Below are 22853 nucleotides of genomic sequence, written 5' to 3'. Positions count from 1 at the left end.
AGCATAGACAAACACACATACAGGGCCAAACTTTGCTCTTGGCTATGCGCACCAGATTCCCACTGAAGTCAGTAGGGAGTCGTGTATATCCTAAGGCAGAACTGGGTTCTCTTAGATCCCAATTCTGCAAAGATTTGTGCACATGACTCACACTATTCTACGTTAAGAACTTACATACATCTTCACAGGGTTCAGGCTTTAGTCTGCAGCACAGAAAAAAAATGACAAATTTAAAATTTTATTTTTTTTTTTTACAAAAATAAACAATTTAAGGAACAAAAGTACAAAAATTTCTGAATGTACAAACTACAAAATAGTATGACATTGGTCACTTTTAGCTTTTAATTTATTGCTTTCACTGAAAGCAAATCCTCTAGACACACTATGCCTATAAAATGCATCTATTTATATAGAATTTCAGGCTAGTTTTTTCATTTTTCATTTCATTTGTTCTAAGAATTAGTAAGAAGCACCTTAGAAAACCAAGGATTTGAGGATAATACAAATGGAAAGTCTTCCATGGCAAGATTTTCATCAAAAATTGTGTTGTTCAAACTGCTAGATTGCTTTGCTGATCTGTCAGTGAAATATTTTAGGGAATATTTTGGACAGCGATTAAGGCCTTAATTCAGCAAAACACTTAAATATATACTTAAAGCTATCCCTATTCAGCAAAGCACTTAAGCATGGGCTTACATCCCCATGGCTTCAGTGGGACTACTCATGCTTAAAGTTGGCATATGCTTAAGTGCTTTGCTGGATCAGGGCCTAAACAACTGAAAATATGGCTTTATTAAATTAAAAATAAATGTTTTCATAAACTTTTAAAACAAAATGAAAATTGGCTACATTTTTGAAATTATAAATATGGCTGAGATCCATTGATGACAGGCCCATGGTATTTCTACAAATGTTTTTGGTCTTGCATATCTGATAACATTGACATAAATGTTGATTGTCTTCTATAACATTTGATATTTAAAGCTTTGTAACTGATAAGCTTCATTAACTCTGTAGTGATTGTACTTGTCTAAATAAATATCATGGCAGAGGACCCAGACTTCCTATGGAACTTATGAACTTCCAGGTCTGTGCAAATATGTACAGACCTAATTAACCTTGGTTAGAAAGGCTTGGGTTACCTACTGCTTTATAACCCAACTTATATTCCAACAGTGTATCACATTTTGTATTTTGTTCTGTTTTAAAAAAATCACATTTTGAAAATGTTGTTGTATTGCACATTCATCCTGGTCATGCAGGTCATTTCTTTAAAGTTTTGCTTAGCACTCTAGATTAGAATGAGTAATAGTGCAATTATCTCTCCCTCCCGCAGACATCTTGTACATAACAGCTGTCTATATTTATACACAAACAGCTCCTGTCATTTACAAGTCAGACTAAGCCACTTAAGCTGTCAGCCTGTCACTTTCACATATGTTATCTTGTCAGGATCAGGCACGATATGATTTGAGCCCATCTTGAAGAAGACAAGCTGCCGACCTAAACAGAACATGAAAGAAGAAAATAATTAGAAGTGATTACCAACATTTTGGTCTATTCCAAACATTGAAATCTCATATCCTGATTCTGTCTCTGCATTCTTTAAACTACACAGGAGGCCAAATTCTTCTCTCTCTTAAGCTGGTATAAATCTAGAGTCTTTCTGCTGAAGTCACAAGGGCCAAAGTGCTCTCTGTTACACCAACACTACATTGATTTCCATAGGTTTATTATGGATTCAAACCAGTATCACTCAGAGCAGAATCTGGCCTAATATAGCTACTCCAGGTAGATGCTAGGATAAGTGTGGTCAAGATTTGGCTCTGTGGGGTTGCCTAGGTGTAACTAAGGGAAGCATTTCAAGATTAAAATTGTATTAATCTGATTTATTTATGGAGTTGAAGGAGCTGCTGTAAGTCATCCCATTGACTTTAATGGGCTCTGGATAACAGCTTAAATGAAGAGCATTCACTAGATCATGCAAGAATATCTTCTTGGACTGCTTGAACCTACACAAAAAATGTATATATGCACCAAATTTGGCCTACTCTGAAACACAGATGCTAAATAAGTCATCTCCTGTTGTTCTGCAGCTCAGATTTTTAAGTCAACTGTAGCAGATTTTCCACTCTTACCAACAAACTAGTACAACAAAAACCACTGAGTGATGGGCAGCCTGTACCATTTCCATTACGTAATCAATCCTTTCATAAGCCAGAGTTCATTTAAGGCTGTCCTTCAGTAAGGTGTTGGTATTTGCTGCTGCCTCGCTAGCCCTTTCTGCTCTCATCATGCTTGTCAAACTAGGATCTTTCTTACATCCCCTCTATCTGGATATGGTCCCAGCATACTGAAATCCCTAAGGCACCCGCTGTAATTGATAAAGGAGAGTCACTGGAATGTACACTACTATGTCCTTATGCAGTTATTCAACCTTCCCCTACCTTCTGTCTCAAGGTAATACTGCCAAACGTTATTCCCACAAATCCTGCCTCTTAAGATGGATTACAACATTTCCCTAAAAATCATATCACATTCTCATTTGTATGTCAACAACTATGGTTTTAAATAATAACTCGTCAGAATGCCTGAGAATAAAGTGATAATGTAGCAGCAATTAAAGTACTATTTTAAATAATTATTTTGATGGTGATATGCAATTAAGGGAGTTGTTCCTTTCTTCCCACAAATCTCACCAGAGCTCAAGAAGGTGTTTTTAGTGGCATCTTTGATAAATCTGATGGTCATGTAATGGACAGTGTGGTATGATAAGCTAGAAAGTGTTGGCTCCTCAGGATAAGACTTGCATAAGCCTGTGATATATTCTTGGTTCCAGGTAGGCCTCTGTTCACGTCTTTGGGGTACACAATGGCTGTGACGACCCACAGCTGCATACCACACCTTACAGTGAATATCATCCTATGGACAACTTTATATATATATATAAGTGTCTATTGTGGGTGCCTCCAGTTTTGGGGTACTTGAGTGAGATAAAGAGCCAGATTCTGGCCTGGTCTAAATTAACATAGCTCCACTGAAGTCAGAGCTCCATTGATTTACACTAACTGAGAATCAGCTTTAGGGGGTCTCTAGCTGGACACCAGAAACCAAGCTACCAAACTAAGTGGCCACTTCTAGATATGTAGGCCTGCATCTTTGCTATCTACCCACAATGAGGCACAATGCACGAGCAGGTAAAGTAGCCCAATGTTATGCCCAGGTAGTGTCGTCATTTCTACATTTCTGCCTTAACTGTTTACTCCCTTTTTGTGTCACTGTTGTAGCATCATTTACATATAGATCTTAGTACACAATGACTTTTAAGATTAGAACGGACTTTCCCAGAGCAGAACACTACTGTGCGGAGAAGCTGAAGGAGATTTTTCTTGTGCAGTCATATCGTTTCTTTAAACTAGGGTTTTACAGCCTCAAGTATTTGTATGGCTCCTATTACCACAGTATCTGAGCCCTTCACAAATCACAAAACCCCTCTGAGGTAGGGAAGGGCTATCGTCCCCTTAGACGGGAACGGAGACAGGGAGGGTATAGCTAGACTGCTTTTTAAAACCTGCAGCAAATTTCAGTTACCAGGGCTACCGACAGGCTCACACCAAAAACAGCTGTGTACCCGGTGCAGCTCAGGCTCCAAAACTCACCGCACACTGAGCTTCAGAGCCCAAACTCCTGCCCAAGCCCAGACGTCTCCACAGCGGATTTTAGTGCTGTGGCACAAATCTAAAATTCACCGCAACAGGTGTTCACACACAGTGTAGACATTTCTCTGGACGTGAAGTGACTTACCCAAGCTCACCCAGGAAGTCTATGGCAGAGCAGAGATTTAACCCCAGCTCTCCCAAATCCTAGGACGGTGCCCTCGCAACTGAACCATCCTTTGTCTAGAAAGTTGTGCCAACTCTCCTTACCAACAAACTGCATCTAAACCAGAACACCGACTGCTTATTTATTACAGCTGACAACAGCACAGCATTCCCGTCAAGATCAGGACGCTCTTCTGTCTGCCAGAGGGTCACTGCTGAGTGATAGAAGGAGGGATGAGAGAACGTGTTTGGCCTAATTTCAAACCAGATCACATGCACTTGAATGTTTCTTTCAAATTCAAATGTTGGACCAAATTTTGCCTATCTTACTCATGTGAAAACTCCCAGGGAGGTCAAGTCCCTGTGATCCCTGTCCAGCTGCCCCCAACTGATCCCCTCATGCAGGGCTATTCTTAGTCAGTGCATAGACCCCCCCTATGGAGCACAAATAAAGTACAGCCTAGCCCACCTCCTCTGCTCAGCTCCAACTGAGGGTTAAGAGACATCCTCCCATCTCTAGCAACTATGCTCCCATGAGCCTACTTCAGTGTAACTCATTCACCAGATGGTTTCAAAACCATACATATTTATATGGGCCAGTAGCTTGTTTTGGATTATTAGCACCAGCTGCTGCATTTATTCAATGGCACCCGTTACCTGTCCACGTTGTCTGGTTGGTCAGGACAAAAGCTTTGCACTGGGAGTGATTCTCACAGACCTCGATGGCTTCGCCAACATCGAACACAGAGAGGAGGCAGCCCTTGTGATGGTAAGAAGGCCAGCACCTGTAGTTCTCATCAGGAATAGCAGCTTCAGGTATCGGTTGGTACTCTGCAAAAAACAGAGCTAAGTAATCAGTTGGAATCTCTTCTGAAAGAGTTTGTTAAATGCCGTGAGGGGTGGGGAAAGAAGGCGTACGAAGGGAGGTGTCTCATAATCTATCACATAAGATTTTCATCACCTCCATTCGCTAAAACCTCTTTGGTACTCTCATTTATTTATTTATAGAAAAGGGTCTGTCCATAAAACTGTCCGTACACAAGATGTTTTTGCCTCCTTCCTGAGCAGGCATGATAGATTTTATGTGGGGTTTTACTGAGAGAATGTCCCATTCAATAAACAGCATCCACTTGAATGAACTGATTCCCTGTCCTCGTTCTTAACACTGAATGGGACTGTCAGGGTGAGACCTGATCGGGCACTCCTGCCCCTCCCTCTCAGTCAGGAGAGCATGTTATTTTACTCTAGCTTCTTTAGAACATGAAGAAAAGACAGGCTTTTAATTAAGCAAACTTTTTTCCTTGCTCACATTAACACAAAAGGGGAGTTGCTTGATGGGCCTCAGGGGTGGGGGGGAAGAGGAGAGACAAAAAGAGCCCATGAAGCATGTCAGCTTTGGTTCTTGCCCAGCTCCTCTGCATTGCCCTGTGGATTACTTGGCTCCCTTGGCTGCCGTTCAGTCTCTCTCTTGCCTTTATGAGCTCCCTCTTGTTCTCTGTTCACAGCTCCTCTCAGTCTCCCGGCTGCTTTTGGGCTTCTCTGATGAATGCATCAGCAAAATTAAACTAATCATTTATAAATATTTCTACTTAGCTCCCAGGACACAGAAATAAAAAATAAGTTATTCTAATTGCATCCATTAAGGAAATTGTAGCTGTGTGCCCTACTTCTTTAGTCACTTTAGTTCAAGGATCTTTTGCTTGCAGCTGCAAAGTTCCAGCCTGCTAATATTTCCAGAGAGAGCTTTGTAAGGATGCTCCCAGTCCAACAGACAGTGTTTACTATAGACTTAACAGCCAACAGTTTGATTCATAAAACAATTATTCACCATCTACGGTACATTCCATACTATTTACATAGAAAGTGTGTGAAATATTCAATATGCTCTTATAAGGCTGGTCAAAACAAAAATAAGACATACACCAACACAGTAGGAGTCCAGTCATGTCCCATTTAAGCCAATGGCAAAACGCCCATTAACTACAGTAGATGCAGGATCAGACCCCAAAATGGATTTTAAAAAATGGGGAAAAATTACCAAAAAATGTCTCCTTAAAAAGCTGCTGCATGAATAAGAACAGTCACCGATCAGACATATGTCATTCAGTATTACATGTAATGGAATTATTTGGCCAGAGCTACAGCAGAGAGACTGATTTATGCCTTCACGCTAAGGTCAATGAGACTATCCATGTAAGACAAACAACGGGTCCAGTCTACAGCTGCCCTGCTTCTTATTTAGTCAATTATATCAGTGCCAACCGAATGCAAAGTGGAGATGAAATGCTCACCTTGCAGTGGTGTGACTACAAAAGGTGCAAGGCAAAGGTGAATCAGTACACCTAAATGGACACCTGCAAGCTGGACATAATTTTCCTCTGTTACTTAAAAGGTAACATCTACTACAGTGCTGGAATGCCGGTAGGGATCAAGCCCTGGGCCCTTACAGGGAATTCTCAGAGCTTGCCAAGCTCCTGACAACAGTGTCGAAGGCCAAGCTCTAGCAGGCTTCGGCAGGAAGTCTGAGTAGTTAGCATAGCAACCCCAACATCATGTGATAGACCTTCACTATACAAACAGAAATCTGTCTCCCAGTAACCCACCTGTCAAACTGCAATTTACTTTTCAAAAAACTCTTTCACAGGCAAATATATTTTAAAAGTCTCTCTACTACATATTACATTGTTTCATTTCTAATGTGTTACTATATATTCAATGTTTCTCTCAAGTTTTCCTCAACTCCCAACCCTACCTACCATTACAATTCTTTAACCACAGTGGGCCAGAGCCTCAGGTGGCACAACCTGAGCAGCTGAAGCCCTATTTCCTTCATACAGCTATAAAGAAAAGCAGTTCTCAATAACTTTCAGAGACCGACGGCTTGCTTTGATTGAGGGGTGTGAATTATAGAGTGAGCTAATGTGTTGTGATCTAACCGTCCCGTGTAGACCCTGCTGGCACAAATTCAAAAAGGTACCTCGTTCGTGTTCATGTAAACATTAGAGTGAAGTTAGTCTTCCTACTTGGAGTAGCTCTGAGGTGTGCAGCAGTGACCTCTTTGTCCAGTTCCTAGAGCAGGGAAGCCACAATGGTCTGCAAAAGTCTCTGAGCTCTGTACTAATGTAAATAGTGTTGCACTGTATTTAGTAAATGATCATCCAAACCACAAAAATATACACAGAGGAAGACTAATACATTCCCTGGCTGGGATGTTACTAAGCTTCCTTGCACAGTCCAGGAAGAGGTAGAAACATAGGAGGCCAATGGGGAGTGTGGACGAACAGGACCTCCCTGTGGATAGCTCTGGCAGAACCCCAAGAGTGGCACATTTTGCAGAATACTCACAAATTCTGGGGTTTTCCAGCAGGGGTGCTGGAACAATTTGTATAGTGGAGGTGCCGAGAGCCATTGAACAAAACTGTAAACCCTGGATATAAAGGACACCACTTCAAGCCAGGGGGTGCAGCAGCACCCCTAGTTCCAGCACCTATGTTTTCCAGTATGGGGAGAGTGTAGGGAGGAGGGGAAACGAGAGGGGATTGTCATGGGGTTTCCTTTCCATTGTGTGGGTTTTCCTGTGGAAAGGCTGATGTCCTGAGCATGATGCATTTCAGCAAGCACAATGTGAAGAGATGCACAGTTTACTTTTTAAAAGCATTAAAGTTTTCCCACAAAAAGCCTGATCCAATATTTACAACTGGACTTTGCATGAAATGTAGCTCATTATGGATCCTCTCCTGCTTCCCCTGAAGTCAACAGAAAATCTCCCATTGGCTTCAGGGACAGCACGCTCGGGTCCTTAACATACGAGTAACTGCCAAAGTGAGGACCATATGGCAACCCTGACAGCCACATCAAGACACTCTTCAGCTTCCTTCTCCATACATCACTTTTCCCCTTACCACTAACGTAATAACTCTTACTACATTTTCCCTTTAATCATTTTTTTATGTCTATTTTTAAAATAGATGTGAGGGGGTGAGCTGCTCCCTAAAGGCCAGCTGTGCCTCTGCCATAAGTGGCCCTGCAGGGCAGGAACAGGAAAGGAGGCTTTGCCCCTACTTGTGTGGCCTACAACAGGAAAGCCTAAATCATAGCCCTGAATGTAGGGGCTGCTGTCAAGAGGCTTTGGTCCCCTGGCAGCATCTCACCTGAAAGAGGGCACCAAGGATGACAAGTAGGCTGAAATGTAGCTCCTCTCTCTCTCTCTCTCTCTCTCTCTCTCTCTCTCTCTCCAGCCAGCAGAGCTTTCCAGCCTTGCAGTAGAACAAGTTTGCTATACCCCTTTAAACCGGTGCCACAAATTATTCCTCCTCCTCAATTAGGGAGCTCCAGGAGACATCCTTCCCCCCCAAGGGCGGTCAGGCCCATGTGGTTTTTTGGGTTATAGAAAATATCTTCGAATTGCTTGTAACCTAGAAAAAACTCTAACTCAGAACAACCACCACTGAATACTGGTCTGAAAAAGTGAATCCTTTTCCAAAGATTCACCTTGTCTCATAACATGGTGATCTAGTATCTTTGTAATTTGCACAAAGAAGAAAAAATCATGTGAATCTCACGTGTATACACTTCAAAGCAAGGGTCTGATCCATAGCCTTTACTTGTGTGAGTAATCCCATTGTGCTGTGAGTATTTGAAACCAAGACACTTTACTCACTTAAGCAGGGCTATCAGGATAAGGAGCCCTTACTTGAAGGCAACTGGACAGTTACTTAATTAACAGGAGTTCTGACAACACTAATTGGTATGCCCAATTAAAAGGAAAGCTATGTATTTTAGATATGCCCAAATGTAAACATTCAAATACATAATGAATCAAAATACTGATAAACTTGGTACTAATGCAATGGTTCAGAGACCATTCCTCTCCTATTCAAAACTTGCTCAATCTGAGATAAACCATCAAGATGAAAAATAAACCCACTAAGTGATAACTTTCCAGTCACTCACTTTCTATCCATTTGTTTTTATGTTCATGTCACTCACCTACCTCTTTGTGGTTCACTATGTAGTATATAGCAAGATAAAAATGTTACATAGCTCACTTGTACTTTGTTGTATGTATCAAAGAGAGGTTTGAATGAGATTTGTAAAAGCCACATCAGGACTCTTTACCTGCTGTGTGAAACGGCTTAAAAAAAAACTAAGTTGCATTTCTTACACAACAAATTTAAATGTTCATCCTGGTCACAATGGTTCAATGTACTTGTTCTATTTAGAAAAACCCAACTGATTTAAAGACAGCTTTAGCTCAGGTTTTTGTCTTCCCAAACCTGAAACTTACTTAAATGGAGTTCTTGGAATTTGAAGGCTCACAGCAGTAAATCACATCATAAAAAAGGTCAAAGTTCTGGTCGATTTCCAGACTAATGGTGTTTAAAACCAATAAATACTTGCCTAATACTATAAATGCAGCAATAAATTTACACTTTCACATACATATACACAATTTGACATAGCATACTTAAAGTCTATCGCTGTAAAGTCAAGGAATAGATCAAAGAATTACACTGTGTTCATAAATAACTCCTTACCAATGCCCTAACCAAAAGTATTCCTTTTCACTTGTACATATTTTTGTAAAGGTTGAAGCAAATAAACTTTTACTACACTAGGCCTGATTCTGTTATCACTTATGCCATTTTTCATACCAGTTTAATCTCTGGGACCAGATTCTCCATTCACACTAATTTAATCAGAGTCGGGCAGGAAACAATTTCCCATCCTGCAAAAATTTGAGATTTCAAAACATTTTCCCAGTCCAAATCATGATTAAGTTGAAATCTAAAAATTGTTCATGAACCAAAACTCCAAGATGTTTTCTTAAATCACTCATATTTCATTTAGGTTTTTTTAATTATCTATAAATTAACCTGAATTCTGAAGTAAAAAGTCATTTTAAATAAAAAAAAATTTCCTTTTCTTTCTTTCTAAATGGGAAATTAGTTGAAACTGACCCATTCCCATGAAGTTTGCTTTGTTTAACTGGCATTTTCCAACAAAAAATGTTTAGCTGAAAAATTCCCAGGCAGCTCTAGATGTAAGGTAAGTAGCTCCAGCAAAACTGGGGCAGTTACACTGGGAAAAAGTCAATGTAAACCAAGATCAGATTCAAGCCCATTCATTTATGTTACTTGTCAATTTACGGCAGTGTAACTTAGATCAGGCCCAAAATGTCCTAAAGGCTCTGGCCCACCCCTATATTGCAGAAAAGACATCTTGACAATGTACCATTTCACAGGATAAAGTGATACATTTAAAAACTGAAATCAGTTCATGGCAAACTAACAAATCACTGACCAAACACTATCATTACAAACAAAATAGCAAAGCTTAAAAGGTTCTAACATCCCAAAATTACCTTAGCAAAAAAATCACCTGTGTTGTCCCAGTGCTGACTCTAATATATAAACATGCCCATTTTCACAGTACCAGAGTCAATCATATAAATAACTCAGGACTACATTATAAACAGGCTGTGGTTTCCCCTTTTTAAGTTGCTTAAATCACCCTAAATCTGACTTTAATCAATCCTAATGACCATTTATTTCAGCCACAGTAGCTAGATTGCATTTTTACTACCAGCTACAGCTACCAGTTGGAAAATTGCCCAGTCGTCTTTTCCAGTTATCACCTGCCAATACACCATGGGTCAATGACACAACTGCATCCTTGACAAAGTAATCCTGTTACTCCCTATTTCACCTGCACTTCCATTGTAATGATAAAATAATGAAACCTGCTTCTGGATTTCTTTCCCCCCAACTGCCCTTGCTTGTGGTTAAACATAAAGGGCCTGATTCTATCAATCTCAGTAATACCTTGCTATACAAATAGTCCCACTGATTTCCCAATGAGTACAAACAGCAGAATCAGACTCTGACTAACAGAAGAATATACTTATTGCTTCACATCATACGTTCAGAGTAAGAAACAAAGTGTAAACTTTGATATTACTAACGTTTGCCCTCCTGATGTTATATTGGTTTGCTTGACTTTCAGCAGATCTCATTTACATTTGTCCATGTTTTCATATACTATATTAAATTCGTTCCAAAAGAATGCCCCATAAATATGGCTCTTAGGCAAAAGTTAATGTGAATCTGCATTATACAAAAGCTGTTTTGGGAGGGGGCGGGGGCGCTACATGCCCATGCCAGCAATAAAACAGTAGTATAGCAGGAAAAATTACTCATCAAGTTTATTCCATTTATCTCCACTTCCAAGCACACCTGCCCTCCTCCACTAAATCACTGCAGCCATTTGGAGAGTGCTGTAGTCAAGTGAAAAAGGCACCTGGATAGGACACTGACCTGCTTCATGATCTTGAGTAAGTAGCTTCTCTGTTTCCACTCCATCTTTTGTCTGTCCTGTCTATGTAGACTGTCTGCTCTTTGGAGCAGTGACTGTCTCTTTTTATGTACCTGTACAGTGCCTAAGCACAATGAAGCCCTTGTCTTGATTGGAGCCTATCAGGGCTGCTGCAGTACAAATATTTACATTTTGTCCTCCTGTCAACATTGCACCATGAGAGGAGAAAAAGTTGGATTTTTTTCCTGGCTCATGCATTGACTGTTAACCAGGGTCCAACTACAGGGGCAGCTTCTACCTGCAGTTACGCCTCTGCAGTGCAACCTCATTGAAGGTAGCTGTATCGGAGACTGGGGTTGCACAGATGTGACTGAGGCAGAATTTGGCCAGCAAAATCTTTATTGGTGTATGAAAAACTGTATTAAAATTGTAGAGCTATCACATTAAATGCTCAGGGGATTCCCAGGTTCTACTTGCAGGCAGTGAGCTTTGGAGGGAAGTGTGTGAGCAATACTCTCGCAGCAGACAGGCAGTCTAAAATAAAGTGAGACGACCTGTGCCTCTCTGTCTTAGGGAGCAGCCTGCTTTGTCTCTCTATTTTTGGGTTCTTCTGTATTATTCTAAATTCTAAAAAAAATCAAGTATTGTTACAATACTTTTGCTGGAAGGTAGCACTGTATTGTTTTATCTAACTTCTCTGTTCCTATGCTGAAAACGTACCAAATGGGCGTGATACCACACAAGCCAGAAAATGTATAGGGTCAGATTTTTAAATATATTTAAGCTGCTAAAGATGCAGCTGGACACCTAGTGGAATTTTCAGAAGCTCCTAGGTGCATAGCTCCCAACTGGAGTTCGGCATCTCGTAGTGAGATTTTCAACAGGACTTAACTGCCATTGGAGTTAGGTACCTCAGCACTTTTGAAAATTCCACTAGGTGCCTATCCGCATCTTTAGCGGTGTAAATAAAATCTGGCCCCTAACACATCTGAAGGTCCAGCCCAGCAATTAGAAAAAAACATTTTTACTACTAAATGTGTGTGATCAAATTTGACCTAGAGCAATGGAAAGTTAATAAATATGAAACTCCATGATGCCATTTTTAGAGCCACTTTTCAGAGCAGAAAGGAAAGGAGTACCTTGGCTGCACAAGGGTAGAGATGTATATCTTACTGTCTACACATGGGGGAAAGGTATTTTCTCAGGGCCATGTCATTATATTTATGCTACAGGCCTGTGAAAGTGAGTCAGACCTACACCCTATGGAAGACAGCTACTGTCTCTCTGGGGCTGCTGCATGCTGATGGTAGAGGTGAGCACTCTGTTCCATAACTACACACTCCCAGTGGATTGGCCCCACTCCATGGGCCAGTAAAGATGGGGGTCAGACCATGCCTCTTCCCTTCTCATTTTCAGGCTCCTGCCCCACATGTGGCTGCCAAAACAATCCTTGTGCTCCCTAAAGTGGAGAGAGCACACAGACTGCTAGCAGGGGAGGCCCTTGCATGACCAATGGGAGGCTTCCTCCATGCTCCTCTATCCCTACGTGACTCAGTAAGAAGCCTCATTCAATCTGGACCTATATGGTTGTGGAAAAGGACACCACAGGGGCACAATCCTGGCCAAAACGAATTCATTTAGAATCTGTGAGACTATTTGTAGGGAACTGTTTATAATGTAGTCCCAGCTGTAGCATATATGTCTTTAAGTATCTTCAAGAAAGTGCATATTGTCTTTTGTAGCTCAACCTAATATGGGGTATAAAAACTGCCTGAATATAATCTGTTCCCACCCTCCAATGTTTCTCTCTCTCTCTCTCACACACACACACCCCATTAAATTTTCTCGAGCATGTTGCTACAGTATTTTTTAAGAAATATTATTTCACTGTAAATATTTACATACAGCACAACCCTGTCAAAATGTCAAAGGACAAAGAAAAACAGGGAATGTCTTTTTACCTTACTCCTTGGCATTCTGTGTCTAGAGTCCTGTAAATGTACTTGGTTCAACAACTTCTTTTATTTCTGCTAATTATGCCTTTCTTTTGGCTAACCCACGCCTCAAGAATTAATAATGGGTCACCTATTTTCTTTAATGAATAACAAATCTACACGATTTACTAGCTGTAGTGCACCTCATACATTTTTGTGTAACTCCTGAATTCAATGACAGGTTGGGCTGAGGAGGTTAGACTAAAACTCCAGAGCCAGACCCTCAGCTGGTTTAAATCAGCATCACTCTTGAAGTCAATGAGAGTTTTGCTGTAGACTTCAACGAAGAAGGAATTTCACCCATAAAATCCAATGGGTTTGTACAGTATAGTATTCTTGTAGTTATAGCAATATTACTGTCATTTTAGAAATTTTTTTTACAAGGAAATAAATATATGATCCACATTGTTCAATGTTTTCAGAAGAAGAGACTAATTACAGAAAACGTACATGGCTATTGAAGGACTTCTTCCCCAACCCCTTCTCTACTTAGCTTCAGTAATTTAGAAGCAAAGCCTAGAGTATAATATAAATTTACAACACTGTAAAATGTTTTACAGCTGAAACCCAGTGAAAGCTTAAAGACCCAAGTCCTTCTGTGACATGACCGTGGTTCATGTTGTTAAATTTAATTTATGGACAGGCTCAGATTGACAAGAACTTTCCTAGTGTTGCTTTCCTACTGATGGTCAATATCACCTTTCTCACTTGAAAAGGGTTTCCTTGCAAAAACATAGGTCATATAAAGAAATCTGTTTCATGAAAGGTCAGATTTCAGCTTTTTCCTTACGTCCCTTTTCAGAGATCACCATTACTTCTTGTAAGGATTTACAACTCTCTATTAAAGACAATGGATAACTCAGTTTCTAGATCTAAATCAAATTATGAAGCACCATGAGTTGAACCTTCTAATGTTCCTTTTTTAAAAAGAGATATCACTTGCAGTTCCTGGATCTGAACCCACTATTGTGGCTTTAGTTTCAGTATAGATTCTATACCAGAATGAGCTCATTTTCTAGGTCTCTTTCAGATGCAGCAGGAATCTGTTGGTAACAGTTATTTGGTGAGATTTCAGCCCAAAATGGAGGCAACCTCACATGAGCTGTTAATTTCTTGAGATTTCCATTATTCGAGATGGTGGAAATCTTGTGAGATCTGGTCACCTGATGAGATTTCCACCATTTAGACCGAAATCTAATGAGAACAACCTTGTAAGATTTTGCCTCATTTTAACCTGAAACCAAATCATCTTTGGATTGAGAGTTTTGGTTTAACCAGAAACCAAAGCCTGGCTCCAATTCAGCCTCGAACCCAAACCACAATCCCTAGCCCAACCCTAAATCAGCTCAGCATCTGACAAACAGCCTCCTCCCCCCTCACTATATTATAGAACAAGACAGAAAAAGAACAAACAAGCCACCACTTAAAAGAATATTTTTCCCTTGCCTTGGGAGAGAGTTATACAGCGTCCTGTGACGTGCTACTGGTTTCACTGTCTTTCCACAGACAACATTTTGAGTGGTGTTTTAAGGTGAAATTTGTCTCACCCACATAAAGTGCAAGGGATTAGGGAGTTGAAATCCTCCTCTCCCCCGCCCAGGCAGGGTCAGAACCTGAGTGTGTAACTGCCTTTGTGGCTGCTTTTGCCTCTGTGGCTGCTGAACTGATGGGTTGGAACAGTATTCATGACCCCTCCCCACCACTTGCAGTTGTTACATGGCCCAGTGGCCTAAACTACTTATTCTGTGGTCCCAGCATGGCTTGGGAGTAGTGTTGCCTTGTGTGCTGGACCAGCATTCGGCTGTTCTCCTGAGCACCCAATCCTCCCCTACTACCACACCCTGCCTTGCAGCTCCACTGCACCATCAGGAGAATTTCACCGTTGGGAAAATCATCTTTGGATTGAGAGTTTTAAAAAAGTGAGTCGTCATGCTAAAAGTGAAATCTTGAAAGAGAGGAGCCTGTGTGGAGAAGGAAGGATGCGAGTGGACACATGGGGCCTCATTACACTCATTTGCCCTGAGGCCTTTTTAGACTCCTCTGGGAGGATAAAGTAGGGTGACCCAACGTCCCAATATTAGGGGCTTTGTCTTGTATATGCAACTGTACTCCCCCTACCCCCAAAAAGGTATTCCGATTTTTCATGCTTGCTATCTGATCACTATAGGATAAAGGGGCCTTAAAATATGAATACATTATATATTTACACTATAGTGGTGTACATTTACATTATATATTTACACTATAGTGGTGTAAAATGGCCTTAGTGCAAATGAGAAATAGGCCCATGCATTCTGAAGACATGGTATCGAAGTATGAAAATTTACCCATAAGTCAACAAGGTCTTGTTTCAGTGTAATTTCTGCGAGGATATTTGATTTCTCTTGATTACCATTGGCTGAATCCTCACATAAAATAATTTAAAGAACCTAAATGTTGTGTTAAATCAGAATTTTATTAGAATTGCATAAAACTGTGCTCACATACTCTATGTGCTGTTACACAGAGCAATTTCTATACCCTTTACTCATGTTGAGTAGCACTTTGCTCCCTGAGCAGTTCCTGGGACTACTTGCAAACAAAGGCACTAGCCAACATGAGTAAGGGTAGCAGAATCTGAGCCACAGTTATTCAGGATTATACATAACTAAACCACATATGAAATACAGAAACCTAATCTGAGTGCAGGTCTGCTCCATATCAGTGAAACCTTGCACTGTTACATCTAGCATTGCTGTCTTGGGTTTTCTCCTGGCAATTCTTTATAAGCAGGACAGCCTTTAAAATTCAAAACCTCATATTGTCCTGACACGGCAGCTATATCTGGAATCAGCCAGCATCATAGAAAAACCTCAACCTTCCTGGCACTTCCTCAACAAAGGATGTGTTTGTACTGTTGATTGTGCTGCTGAGAATGATTTGACTGTGTTGACAGGTATCACTCAGCAAAGACTGTGATGAAAATCTGAACATTAGAAAGTTAAATGAACACCTGAAACAATTTTCTTGCCAATTTTACAACTAAATAAATATCGAATTATTTGTGATTAGTGAGCCAAATTCATCCCTGGGGTCAGAGTCCACTAAAGTCAGCAGAGTTACACCAGGAATAAATTTGACTCATGAGTCGGTCACAAGGGAAATGCTTCACTGAACTTTTCTAATCCTTTACCCTAAATCCATCTTCATTTACCACCCATCTCTTTCTCTCTGCTATGCATATGCAGGAAAACCATCATATTTTCCTATCACCCTCCAGCAGCTCAAAGTATGACATGGATATTGCACCTACAAAAAGATAAATTCTGCACAGCATCTTTTTTAAGTGGTTTGTCTAAACAAGAACATTTACCTATTCCCCTCTTTCAAATGTTACATTCTGTAATGTGGTCCTCAAGGTAGAATACTGATCTATTCTTATGTCTGAAAAGCACTGTTTTCATTTATGGTGCTATACAAGAGATTTTTGTTAAGATGTGAAAGAAAAACCTTAGCATGTAAACTTTATGCAATTTCTTTGTCAATTTATGCAGTTTTGTTACCTTATCACTTCTGCAAGCTGAAGGCTGCAGGGATTTTCCCCTGCAGAGTAGGTAGGAGGCTTAATGCTTCTAACCTGCAGCAGCTGCAAGATCTGCAAGGAAATCCCATGAATCTTAAGATATCCATGCAGAGCTAGGGTATTATCATGGAGATAAATTGGCTCTCTCTTCATGGGCTCCCTGCTCTGGCCTGCCCCAAACTCCCACCTCAAGGAGGTTCCAAAATGCAGGTTGAGAGATAAGTGTTTTGACATGATTTACCTTTCAGCAGGAGTTTATACTGAAGATTTCCCACAGGTTTGACGTGGTTGATAGCTACTCTCCATGGCATCAGCAACCCACCTTAGTACTTTCCTTGGTACCCGTGGAAGTCTGACTATCTGGAAGCCCTGCTGTGGACTTCAATTTCCATGACTTCAGGGACCTTTTTGGTCTCTTCTCCTTATTTCTGCTTCCCTCTACACCTCACAGTCTAGATTGAACCAATAGCTTTACATTTGTCAAAGGAATACTTTACCAGCTTTCGGCATCCGTGTAGCGTTCTGTAGGTATGTGCCACTCTTGTATAAATGCAAAACTCTTTCTAGCTGAGCCACTGTTTCATCTATTCCCCAGTGGAGTTCTCCTTTAATAGTACAGAAAAACAGTGATTTAGACAAAGAATTTGGAATTAATAGGGATTATATCTGAGTAAGGTTCCAAAGGATCAAGATTCAGCTGTGCCAAACTGCGTGATGTTTTTGTAATGTGGACTTAAAGTCCATTAGGCATTACAAAGTGACTGCCAAATTGATTTTCATATGTGCGATGAGTCAAGCCCTAAACCTGTGTCTCCAAAGCTGTGCAGCTAGTGTACTGAGACAACCAGCTTCCTGTCTGAATAGGATAGGATGGGTTACCCACAAGAGATGGAAACTCCTTTCCAGTGAATTCCCTTTGAAATTATTTATAGCCTGGCACATTATACCCCCCCATAAAAATGTACTGAATACAAGGCAGGGAAAAAAAACCTCTGGCATGAAATCAAAAGTACAGTTAAGACATACTCAAGCTACTCTTGTCTGAATGTCATTTTATGGTAAAGATAATGTTATGGTCTACTCTGGATTCTGAAGCATAAAATCATCTCTAATGTCATCCAGGCGATGTATGCAATAAATTGTCTCCAAGGTTCAAATTCCTCTCAGTAGAGATGGCCCATTCAAGGCCCTCCATATCAATGAATCCCTTAACATGGGACTAACATTTTGCAGAGGGCTGTGCATGGGCCCTTTGATCAGGATGAATTTCATTCTGTGGCCTGGCTTGTTCCTCCTGAGAGCTGCATACAGAGAAGACCAAATTTGGAGTCAAATACTGCTCCGGTCAAACTGCCATCGACTCGCAGTGGGAACTGTACCTATGTAAGGGTGAAATTCACCCCTGTGCTGGGGTCCAGGACAAGGCACATACCACTTAAATACTACTTAAGACCTCAAAATAGAGAGTTAAATGGTATATAGGCCTCATCTTGGCTCCTCTGAACAGGAGTGAATTTAATTCTAAAGGCACATCTACACTGCATCTGGAGGTGTAATTCCCAGCTCAGACAGATATTCATGGGCTAGCTCTGCCCAAACTAGCACCTAAAAATAGCAGTGTAGCCAAAGTGGCATGAGCAGCGACTCAGGCTAGCCACCCAAGTACAATCCCATCGGAGATACTAGGTAGATACTCCAGTGACTAGCCCATCCACCACAGTTACACTGCAATTTTCAGCATGCTTGCTCAAAGCTAGCCTGGGTACATCTCCTCAGGCTGGAACTTACACCTCCGGCTGCAGTGTAGACGTACCCTAAGTGAGAGCAGAATCTGGCCCTAAAGCAATACATGTAAATGTAGCGCCCTTCCCACCCTCCGCCCCCAAACAAACACTCAAGTTTACAGTAATATGAAAAAGAGAGACATTTGGCAGTATCACATATTTACAGTGGGATTACCTGTAGCATTGACTATCATATCCAATAATGGTCTTAAGGAGGATGGAGCACTGTGTGGCAGAAGATATGTAAAAAAAAACCTGCAATGGAAAAGTAACCCATATTTTAAAATAAAGTTTGCATGGGTCTAGTAACCACTGAACAACATAAACTATTAGAATTTTATTTCTTAAGTCCTTGACCTATTCAGGAAATATAATCATATTCTATAATCAAATAAATATACAGCTGAGACTAGTCACACAGCTGTCTGGCATACCCAGCCTAAGCTGCGATATACAAGGCTGCCTTGTAACTACCTGTAAATGTTCCATTAACACAGAAATTTGCTGTGAAGCCCTATGGATTGTGACTATTTGCCAAGCTGTCTGTACTTGGACAAACTTTATTAAAGGGACACTGTCAAACTCTAAAGTCTTGTTTTTTCCCCAAAAATCCTTAAAAATACAGGTCAGATTTTTGCTTATTTCATTTCAACGATTATTTCCTTTGCAGTTCTGCATTATTTTTAGGCTTTAAGATGAATGCGGGGGGGCAGGGGGGATCATTCTACACCACCGAAATTCAGGACATCTTCAATATTCCCAAGAATATTGGTGTGGTCATCATTAACATGCATTCATGATGTTCCCGAATGGACTCCATGTTTGAATGCACATTCTCTGCTGAAGAAAAAAAAACAAACCAACAACAAAACCTGCTAGGGATTCAGGTAGTTTGTATTGCTTTTCCTAGGAAACAAAAAGTAAAGCAGGTTCTACAATTTCTGGCTTAATTTCTCACAAGCTTGAAACAAGCATCTGGTTATGAAGGCTCTTGCCCTGTGCTCAGTGCCTGGTGATACCGAAATGCAAACATTTAACTGGTAATGCAAGTTAAATGGTGATGACTTCACAAAAACACATCTAGGGTTTGGAAATGCAGGCACAGCAATAATTTCTTGGAATTAAAGGTATGCTGATTTCACTTCTCTGTTATTATTTAAAGGTAGAAGTAATTTCACAGTGCCCCTTTAAATTTCTATTGCTAAGCCAATATTACTAACCTCTACAAACCCTGTTTCAGAGGGAACATTAGATAAAGATGGACAGTTCAGGATCTGGTAATATAAACAAAAGTACCAGACATAAATATTAGGTAATAACCAGAATGGTAACACAAATAGGAAATTTTACTGAGAAAGTTGCCTTGTCTATCCTGTAAAGTACAGCTTCCCCATCCCCCACACGGCCATAGAAACTGCAGTGAATCATACTCACTGGAGAAAATAAAGCAGGTTTCACATAAGCATAATTTTTTTAAAGTTAAAGTTATTGATTGGAAAATGTCAGCTACAGGAGCCAGTATTGTGGCCTATTCAGCTGACATACTTCCACTTTATACAATTAATATTTTCTGAAAATGTTAACTTTTTTTATACAAGAGTAAAATTCATCCCTTCTAAAAAGGATATTTACAAAATCCCCACGTTAGATTATTATAAAAGATTTCTTAGTGTTTTATATAAAAAGCAGCACTCTAAATACATAGTGTTTTAAAGGTAAGCAGATCATTACCAATGAAGAATTCATCTGGTAAATGTTTTGTACCTGTAAAATCCATAAATGGATTGCGACTGATCACCAGAAGCATTCTGAAAGTATTTGAAGGTCACAGTTTGCTTTTCAGACTGGGTTGGATATTACAATTGGACAGAAAAGTCACATAGTATTGTTTCTGATCCTCAATTGAATGAGCGTGCAAACATTTTGATATGAACACTCACACGTGTGACTTTGAAATGCATCGACTTCAGTGCCAGTGAAACTCAAACTGGCACTGATGCATCTGATGAAGTGGGTTTTAGCCCACGAAAGCTTATGCCCAAATAAATCGGTTAGTCTCCAAGGTGCCACAAGGACTCCTCGTTGTTTTTTCAAACTGGAACATTCATGCAGAGGCACCTTGTGGCAGGGAGGGGATGCGGAGTCACGTGCGCCGACACCCCCTCCTGCCCCCCAAGATTTCTGCCAGGGTTTATATGCCCTGCCCTGAGTCCCACTGCTACCACCAGAAGAACCTTCACATTGTGCCCTCCCTCCCCCCACTACCGATAGTTACGTTACATCTCTGCATTTATGATTTGTAGATTATAAAGCCAGAAGGGACCACTGTGAGCTTCTAGTAGTCTGACCTCCTGCATTACACAGGCCAGATAACTTCTTTGAATACGATTCCTTTTTGAACTAGACCATCTCACCTACAAAAAGATCCCATATTGTTTTAAAAATGTTCAGTTATGAAGAATTCACCAAACCTATTGGTAAATTGTTCCAATGGTTCATTACCCTCACTGTTAAAAATGTGCACCTTGAGGGCACAAAAGGATGCATATGTGACTGAAGGAAATAATTTAAACATCCAAGCCAATACTTGCACAACAATTTTTTGTAATATTTTCTCAGCTCTAATAATCCACCCTGAGAAGGAACCAGGAGACTGGCCTAGTGATGTTTCTCATGGGTGACTCTAATAAATTCAGATACTACTGAAAATGTATACCATTGGTTAATGTGCTGCAGGTTTGGACTATCAAGTAGCACCAGATATGGACAAGAAACCTTTTTTCCAAGCTTCAGAAAGTAGTACTGCCATTCACCTGCCATCACAGTGTCCCAATACATGGGAATCTGGGAACTGGAAGACCTAGTCTCTACCAAGTAGATTGTAGTTTTGTCCTTGCTGAGTGAGCATATAGAGATTGTTGCAGATGCATTCATAAGGGCAGCTGCAGCCTACCATGGTGTAGGTCTGCTTTCATACCAAGACCTATTGTGTGAGCATAATAATAAGCAATAGGGGGTGCTAAAAGCATTAGGATTTTCAAAGTGTAAAAACAGATCTTTAGAAACTGATGACCAGATGGAATAGTTCAGGAGTTCTCAACCTTCATTGCACCGCGATCCCCTTCTGACAACAAAAATTGCTACACGACTCCAGGATGGGGGACTGAACTTTGAGCCTGCCCGAGCCCTGCCGCCCTGGGTGGGGAGCCAAAGCCAGAGCCCCACTGCTCTTGGGATGTGGGGGGGGGGGCAAAGCCAAATCCCAAGGGCTTTGGCCCCAGGCAGGGGGCCTGTTCCCTGAGCCCACACACACTCAGGGCTCAAGCCCTTGGGCTTCAGCCCTGGGCAATGGAGCTCGGGCTTCAGTCCTAGGCCCCAGCAAGGCAAATGCCAGCCCTTGGCAACCCCATTAAAACGGGGTTTTAGAACCTCTGGAATTGTTCAATAGCACTCTCACAAATGTTAACCACTGTGATAGAAAAAGACAGCTTTCTTCAGTGAGACCAGCAACCATTCCATGAAATCACTGTGTCATGGGCATATCCCCATTTATGATAGTGTAATGGCTGAAAAGCACACTTAAACATTAAACGTTTTTTTCTGGCCAGTCCAGCAAAATGGCCCTAATGAAAAACTAATTCACTAAGGAGGATCTTTAACCCAAGCAAATGGAAAATTTTGCAGAATACACTAAAAATTGCACTGTGCAAATGCACATGACAGTCATGTAGTGGAATGCATTTCAGTGTGGTCAGATAATGTTACACATATGCTGGTAAGTGCATTGGGACAAAAGCAGAAGACTCTCCCTGGAGAAGTCTCTTCTAGCTGTGGTCTGGCAGGGAATGAGTGGTGTGATACTTGAAAGAGAAGCCTAAAAAAGGAGCACACCTAATTATGGCATTGCCTTGAGACCTTCTACCGTCCCATCTGGATCAGTCCACAGCACTCTGTCTCTCCAGCGCACTTGCACATCAAGCCACAACACAATTAGAAGCAGTGCATTAAGAATGAATTCTTGATCCTATGAAAGCCAATAGTAAAGTTTCATTGGGATCAGTGTTTGGCCCAAAGAGTGAGTTGAGTGATCAGCGTTAGTGAAGAGCCAAGACCACAAACATAAAACCCTCACGTAAAATTCCTCAGTTGTAAATCTGAAGAAACCTTAAGAAACGAAATTCTAAGAAACACATTTGAGCTTGACACTTTCTTCAGAGTTCTGACTGGCCAGACATAATATCACCTGATTACCTATCTGCCATGTGCAGACCTCAATGAGGGGCACTGGAGGATGGGCAGTAATGCAAGAAGCAAGCAAATCATTGCCTATTCAAAGAACAGCAATTGGTTTGTTGGCGTACAGAAGCCTGGGGTCAAT

General features: G+C 40.8%; 1 protein-coding gene across 2 annotated transcripts in view; it reads right to left on the bottom strand.

Annotated features, from left to right (window-relative positions):
- Positions 1–331: 331 nt before the first annotated feature.
- The window catches only part of PKDCC (protein kinase domain containing, cytoplasmic), a 45262-nt gene continuing 22740 nt past the window's right edge, over positions 332–22853 (bottom strand). Inside the window, exons 4-8 of one of the 2 annotated variants that reach the window (XM_073339045.2) lie at positions 18651–18730; positions 17189–17296; positions 4479–4652; positions 3927–4036; positions 332–1503 (exon numbers count right to left, since the gene is read on the bottom strand). In XM_073339045.2, coding sequence (XP_073195146.1) covers positions 1441–1503; positions 3927–4036; positions 4479–4652; positions 17189–17296; positions 18651–18730 — 535 coding nt within the window. In that variant the 3' untranslated portion in view covers positions 332–1440. The remainder of the gene's footprint in view (positions 1504–3926; positions 4037–4478; positions 4653–17188; positions 17297–18650; positions 18731–22853) is intronic. The other variant, XM_073339046.2, reaches the window with a different exon arrangement.

Source organism: Lepidochelys kempii, chromosome 3 (assembly GCF_965140285.1).
Source record: "Lepidochelys kempii isolate rLepKem1 chromosome 3, rLepKem1.hap1, whole genome shotgun sequence".
In the NCBI taxonomy this organism is placed as follows: domain Eukaryota; kingdom Metazoa; phylum Chordata; order Testudines; family Cheloniidae; genus Lepidochelys; species Lepidochelys kempii.
Note: the sequence above shows the minus strand (reverse complement) of the source record. Positions and strands in the feature narration are given on the sequence as shown.